Source organism: Aphanomyces astaci (assembly GCF_000520075.1).
Source record: "Aphanomyces astaci strain APO3 unplaced genomic scaffold supercont1.19, whole genome shotgun sequence".
In the NCBI taxonomy this organism is placed as follows: domain Eukaryota; phylum Oomycota; class Saprolegniomycetes; order Saprolegniales; family Verrucalvaceae; genus Aphanomyces; species Aphanomyces astaci.
Genome location: NW_009798282.1, coordinates 600192 through 607526, shown reverse-complemented (window position 1 = coordinate 607526; position 7335 = coordinate 600192). Strand labels below are relative to the sequence as shown.

Genomic DNA, 7335 nt, shown 5'->3' with positions numbered 1-7335 from the left:
CTCCAACTGATGAAAAGAGCGAATCCATCACGACCACTAGTAATAATGGAATTTCACACACTGCACTTTGACGTGCAGCTCAAACGGCCTCGTCCGTCGATTGGATCACAACAAAGTCCACCAGCCATGCGACGCTCGCACCAGTGTGCCACTGCACTACCCAGACATGAGTCAAGGTACGAGGTTGTAGTACATACTACACACAACTCTACTGTAGTAGTTACTAGACATGGCTCATAGTGATAGTGTATGTAGGCTACGGTCTACCCAACATGTCGAATGTAGCCTTCTTCAGTAGCGACGATCCCATCGTCAAGTTTTGGCCCAATGCGTTGCAACCGGTGGTGCCGTCGGTGGCCCACCACAGCCAAGACTCGTACCCAGCGCCGTTGACCGACGCTGGTATGTATATCTTGGTCGTGTTTTTTTTAGAGAGATATTGTGTATTTCAGAGACTTATACAAGCAAAGCTACTGATGTAGGGGGGTGCTATCAACCAGGGTTGAAGGAGAGGTCCTCGTCGAGGAAGTCCAGGAGGGTCGCTGAGGCTGCCGGTGGGACGGCGGGGGACTTGTAATCGTGTAGGGAGTCAAAACTGGCGGAGGCGTCCGCATTTTGATAGGAAGTCCGCGGCTTGGTTGCCGTCCCGGGGGCGATGGATCCACGTACAGTGGAACTGAGACGCCAGGGTGCGAGCCTTGCATCTTGGTCGTGTTGTATTGCGGGAAGGCTAGTCGTATCTTTAATAATGATTGATCTAGGTATGGACGGACGCACCGGGCAATTTGGTGGCTACGCGCATGTTGCAAAACGATTTGGATTTGATTGTGATTGTGCGCCACACATTGTCGTCCGTTCGCTAACCTCCAATGACGAACGTAACGACCGACTCAACAACGAGTAAATGGTGAAAGTGACGTACGAGGACGTCTAGGGTTCCACCCTCGGAATAAATATACGTGCATGTGAAAGGGGCGTCTGTGTTGGTCATTGGTCCCCCGTCGTATTCGCTCGTTTTGAACGCTTAAGCTGAAAAAACTGGGGTTAAATATTCCATAAAGCTCGTGGTTGACAGGATTTGGTGCTGGAGTACATAGTACATACAACCGTTCAGGTTGTTGAGAATGAACTTGTCGAAAGAGAGGTTCATCGAGCCATATACGACACCGAATGAACCGAGGATACCGACCTTTGGATTCCCTGCACAATACCAGGCTCGTCTGCGATTGAATTAAACACTGCGTAGGTACTTGTTACAAAAAAAAATAATAGAGGAGAGAGAGTTAGGGACCCTCTAGCATGCTCGCTACTAGTACGCTCACAAAGTGAAACGGGAGTAGAAGAACTTAAAAGGGGAATTACTCTCGGAGAAGAGAAGTTGACGAATAGTCAGCGTAAAGCGGTTAGAAAGGAGCCTACTCGATTAGAGTAGAAACAAGAAATGCAGAAATATTTCAAAAGTCCTATACCCACTGTCTTTTTGTATTTATGTATTTAATAAGAAATACACAAATACAAGTTACTCAGAAGTTTGAAAAAAGTTCAGCAACAAAAAAAACACAAATACAAATATTTCAGAAGTTTGAAAGACAAAAATACAGAATCACAAGATCTGAAGGAGATTGATTTTCCCAGAGAAAACAGAAAAGTTAAAAATATTGTTTTGAACATCATTAATCAGAAAAAGCAAGGTGAAATAGGCAATTTTGTATGAAGCGCAAGGTGAACCACCTTGCGAAGTCCATAAATAATTCTGAAATTGTATAGTTTCAATTAAATATATCTTAAAGTTTGTATTGATGATTTTTATTTTTCATGTGTCTGTCTCTTTTTGGAATTCGCAAGGCAGGTCACCCTTGCGAATTCAAAATTGTCTAATTTTGTCCAATCAGATGCGGTGAAATCACGAAAATCCCTGCGTCGATTCATCACGCCCTGTTGCGATATATTCCTGTGATGACGGTTGATGCAAGGAGCCTTGAGATAATTGTAGGTTGTGTATGAGAGCAAGATCATGTGATGTGGTATTCAGGACTCGGACAATTCTAACAGGTCTCATTTCACCACTTGTCTACTAACCCAATGAAATTGGTCATCCCATATTCCACCATCCAGCCCGTGTCGGTGCCGTACACCTCCCTGCCGGTGTGATCACGTGGTTGCGCGGGCGGTGGCGCAAGACGTCTTGGTGGCACCCATCGCAAGTGCTGAAGTGGCGGCTTTAGCACTTTGCGTTTGCGATGGGTGCTACCAAGACCTCATGCGCCACCGCGTTGGCCCCACCAGAGCCACCACGACATTGCGACCCAACCGAGCGCACAACATAATGTTAGCTGTAAGGGGAGAATCACATTGGACATAGTCGGAGTGCACTCATAAGGGCACAATTCTCTGGAGCAGCATCACACAAAGCTCTACTACAAAATTCAAAGTTCAAAATTGTAACGTCTTCTGTCAGTGTTATAGCCAATCGTGTGTAAGAAACAAGGTGTGATGGACTCTGATTGGATATTAAAAAGGAGCAAGGTGGCTCACCTTGCGAATTCCATGAACAAGTCATGTAAACAGTTCAGATACAATACAGGTAAATCATCTGTATTTGATGGAAATACTTCAACTATTACTTACAACTCGTTATATGTACCACAATTTACAGTCCGGACTGTTAGTCCAGTATCTAGTATTAATGTAACTTGTAATTTAGCTAATGATGCAATGGCTTTAAATAATGACTCAACTATTATTTACACAGCTACAACTGCCCGGAGTTAGTTATGGTAGTATAATTAAGACTGAACCAACTAATCTGGTTTATTACGATATTGCTACTACTGCTAATATCCAGGTAATTGCATTTACGGATCAAAATGGTGTTCCTTTATACTTCGAAGTACATTAAAGACCCAGCTATTAATATTTTCCTATTAATATCTTCTTAAATATATACACTCACAGATTGTAGTAAAGGCTTTGCATTTATATATAAAGGCTTAAACGTTCGTCATGAGAATTTTAATTAAGCAAAAAAAAGAATTCGTACTCAAGATGCAACTAACAGTAAACCGCAACCGAGCTCGTCACCTGAGCAAACAAATGTGCCAACATTAATTAATGAATTAAAGACACTAACTGTCGCTCGAAACAAAAAAATTAAGAAAGTATTTTTAAAATTGTAATTTTATAACGGACTGTGTGCGTTTTTAAAGTTATAAGACTATCGTCTTAATTTTAATTTCTTAAGAGATTCATTTTCATTTTCTAAAATTTCACATTGAGCTAGAAGATCGCAATATTTTTCTTTATAGTTAATATCCGATGTATCAATTACATCATCATATACACCATCTTCATTTGGTTCTCTAAAAGTAGCTATATTACCATTCTCAATATTAATAAATCTCATTCGGTCAGCACTCCATTGAGACGTATCAACTCTGAAATTAGTTAGTACAAATACATGAGGATATGGATATATGCATTTTCCACCTTCGTATTTACCGCTGTAAATTGTTCCAATTTTAATTTGTTCTAGAGCACCAAATTAATATAGTCTTTTCCTTGCCGAGGTACATCTAGAATAATTACATTTGGTATATTACCTTTGTCCATCTGTGTCTTAATTTGATTAAAAATGCTATCTTTTTTACCATCAGCAATAATGACATTGTAATCCAAATCTAACTTATTGCAGATGAATGATTTACCAATATTACCAGATTTGAGAAGAGTATTACCTTTACGTTTATCAACATCCTCAATGATATAAATAGCTCGTTCATCAGCTGATTTACTACAAATATCTAAGATAGTCTGTTGAAATGGCTTCCATTTGATATTTTCAAACTGCTTATTCAATTCCTTATACATTGCATTCGTATACCAAGTATTAATGGCAGTAAACATTTTTTGAGAGAGAAATTCTTGAGGATAATGCTTGAAGAATTGTTCTTTAGATAAATTGCTTAATTCTGCTAATCAAAGATTTTTTTCAAATGATTTATATAAAATTTATTTCGCTTGTCATCTTCATTCAAAACTAGATCATCATTCTTCTTAAAAGAGGAATATAATAAGAAATGAGCGATCTTAATTTGATCTGCTTTGATTGCTGATTTAAAGCTTAGTGAAATCACATTCGTTTGAATTTGATTAATTTTTTCAGCTTTTCCTTTAGCAAATAAGAGAGTTACTTCGTCGATTGATTGCTCAGAAAAAAGCAATACATTTCTGCTACTTTTATCAGCTAAATTAACTTTTTCAGCAAATTGATTTTTCAAACTTTCCATTTTATATATATATTATATATATATTATTCCTTAAGATAAAGATTGTTTTATCTTCATAATGTAGATGTATAATTTTAAAAAAATATTGATTATTACTCTTGTATTTATAACTTGATTAGTGAATTACCCTTAATCTCGGCTCGGATATTTGATTTAGCTTTCTCTTTGATAAACAAGTATTCATTAATTTCTAAGTCTGCATCATATGTAATGCTATCTGTCATAACCCGAATTACATTATCTATACTTTTTAATACTAATAACTTCATTATCTTTCTAGCATAGCTAGCTAAGAATGGTTTTAATCTGAGTTGATGCTTGTATAATGGTTTTGTTAGATCTATGAGTTGATAGAATTCTTGATCTTCTTGCATAAAGAATTTTTTTTAATAGTGTCTATTGTCATTTACATCAATTGATTGACCATAATCAAAATGTTCAGTCTCAATCTGATCTGTTAACTTAACGATAACATTTTTAGATTGTAACTCGCCCCAACACGTTGAGAACATCTTTTAATTAGTTTATTGGATGGACACTTAGTTTTTAATGTAGCTAAACTATGGTACCATTTGCTAAAGACTTTGGAACTTTCAGTAAGTTTAGTCTTATCCTTGTACTTCAAGGTTGAAGCTAATGGTCGATCTAAACTTTTCAAAGTGGCAAACCCTAGCTGACCTAAACCTCTAATATACACAGATTTATCCTTTAAATGATATTGTTTTAATAGGGTCGGTGCATAATCAGTTATTTCATTTAGATCGATTGGTGTATCATTACCGTTTCTAATAGTAATATTGATTTTGGATTTAGATTTCTTAATTGTTCGAACGAAATTATTAATTTTTGCGCTCTTGGATTGATTAGCTTGATTGGTTTGATTAGCTTGATGAGCTTGAATTTTAGACTCCAAGAATACATTAGTTGATGTCTTATATGAAACATTACTATTTGGATATAGGTTTTTATATTCTTTCCAATTTTCTGAACGCTTCGGCATAATTATATTAGTAGTACAATATTTAGTAGTATATATTATATTATATAGTTCAAAATGAGGAGAAATTTAATTATTCTCACGGAAGTTACTTTTATATGCGACATGTAAAATTGATCACAGTGTTAATATGATATTACAGTACTAAAAAAATGCTACTCATATCAAGTACTCGAGTGCAGTATTGTGCAATGCAAATTATTTGGCCGAGATTAGAGTGGGTAACTCGTACTCGTCTGTATCACAATTCGATACAACCTGTAACTCTAAGGCAGAATTAATTAACGTTACTGTAATTCGACGACGAATTGTAATGTAACGTTTTGGTTGCATTTATCCGGATAAATATGGACGAGCTGGGACGTGATCCATCCAGATAAATGAGAATCTTCCAATTGGTGATGTGTATTTTCAAACTAGCCAATCAGACAGCAGATCCCAAATTCTCTTGAAAATATCCATATCATTTCGAGATGCGAGGAAGATGAAACCACGCATCGACTTTGGGGGTAATATCAGACATCCACCAACGCGATCCACGACATACACATGACACAGAGTTGGTCCCAGCAGAAGCGCAAATTGCACGGCGGCGAAAACAAGTCATCCACGCGTCAGATTGTGACAAGGCCATGAAGGAATTGCAAATCATCTGGAACGACCCACCCGCCAACGCGCCAAACATCGATGACGATGGCGATGCTTTTTGGGGATCTGTCGTTCTGTGTGAGGCCATCATGTGGGACGATTTCCAAGGATGGCTCAACTGCAACGAAGGGCGTGTGCGACGGTGGGTCTTTGAGCCTCTTGCAGATGGAACGGCAACAGGACGAGTGGTCATTTATAGCATCCCGTCCTTCGTTCACGCTGAAACAGCAGGTCGAATCGCAACCATCTTCCTCGAGCAAATTGCAAGGGCTGGCAACGACTTTGGCCTGATGTATTCTGTTAAACCTGCAACCGATCCAACATGCCGCACTGGAGATCGTGGTTAAGAACCGGACAGTTCACTTACTCCTGCGGGTCTGGCAGTTGGAGGAGCGGTGCTGGAGGCTGCAGACAACCATCCCTACCCCAATGTCATTGTTGAGATCACCTACAAGAATGAAGACCTGGGTCGACTCCGTGCGAAACTTGTGCGTTGGATGCACAACACTTCAGTCCAGGTTGTGATTGGAATTAAAATCGTTGCTGCCTCATCCAATCGAACGGCAATCTTGTGCCAGCGTGGTCAGCCCAATCAAGAAGTGGCATTTGGTCATCCTCCATTGCCTCCACTTGCGATTTCATTTCCTCTTGCTCTTATCTACACTGGTGTTGCAATGCCACCAGCTTTGGCAGCCCTCGTGAATCCCCAGATTTCCATTGACCTGATTGCCTTGCGGACCTTTTTTGATGGAATCCTCTAGTGGAAGAAGCAGCACTCTAGCCATACTAGTAGCGCAGCTCCTGCGACAGATTGATTTATTGTGACGATATTGTACTTTCGAGTGAAATTTCATTGTGTTGTAATGTGGGTTCTCGTTGGAATATAAATCGATCTGATTGGCTACCTCAGATGAGCTCAAAATTATTAGCCAATCAAACCCATTTCTCAACGAAATTCAACCAATCAGATCGATTGTGGATCGGTTTGGTCGGCGCGATTCGATTGCACCCCCTCCCCAAATGTGTATCAAATCGACAATAACAATTTTAGTTTTTCATTCGTGGAGTTTCAATCTCGCGTGTAATTCGGACCATTTGGGGATATTTTCACACAGATTAAAGTATATCGTGCGTGGTACTCGAAAAAAATGGCCAATTTTGGATAATCAAGGCACAAAATGGCAAATAACTCCAAAGACGTTAAAATGAATTTCGTAATGTAAAATATACCTCTATTGTATCTGAACTGTTAAGATGATGATTAAAATCGTATTCTTAACTTCTCTGTTTTCTCTATGAAATTTGAAACTGCTGATAGCTTGGGTTTTTGTTTTTCTGCCTTTCACCAAAATCAAACTTCCTAGAAATTTGTATTTCTGTTTTTTTGTATTTGGGAAAAACCAA

General features: G+C 38.7%; 2 protein-coding genes across 3 annotated transcripts; both read left to right on the top strand.

The window, feature by feature from the left end:
• The first annotated feature begins 52 nt into the window (after positions 1 to 52).
• On the top strand, positions 53 to 975 carry H257_08610. 2 transcript variants are annotated; one of them, XM_009834573.1, is made up of 4 exons: positions 53 to 176; positions 256 to 402; positions 471 to 689; positions 762 to 975. In XM_009834573.1, exons 1-3 carry the CDS (start codon positions 167 to 169, stop codon positions 575 to 577), a joined length of 264 nt encoding a protein of 87 aa, XP_009832875.1. In that variant the 5' UTR covers positions 53 to 166; the 3' UTR covers positions 578 to 689; positions 762 to 975. The 2 variants fall into 2 exon arrangements, with proteins under 2 accessions (XP_009832875.1, XP_009832874.1); XM_009834572.1 differs by having other exon boundaries at positions 471 to 975.
• Positions 976 to 5773: 4798 nt separating this feature from the next.
• Positions 5774 to 6761, top strand: H257_08609 (hypothetical protein). The gene is made up of 2 exons (XM_009834571.1): positions 5774 to 5792; positions 5842 to 6761. Exon 2 carries the CDS (start codon positions 5916 to 5918, stop codon positions 6276 to 6278), a length of 363 nt encoding a protein of 120 aa, XP_009832873.1. The 5' UTR covers positions 5774 to 5792; positions 5842 to 5915; the 3' UTR covers positions 6279 to 6761.
• Positions 6762 to 7335: the final 574 nt, after the last annotated feature.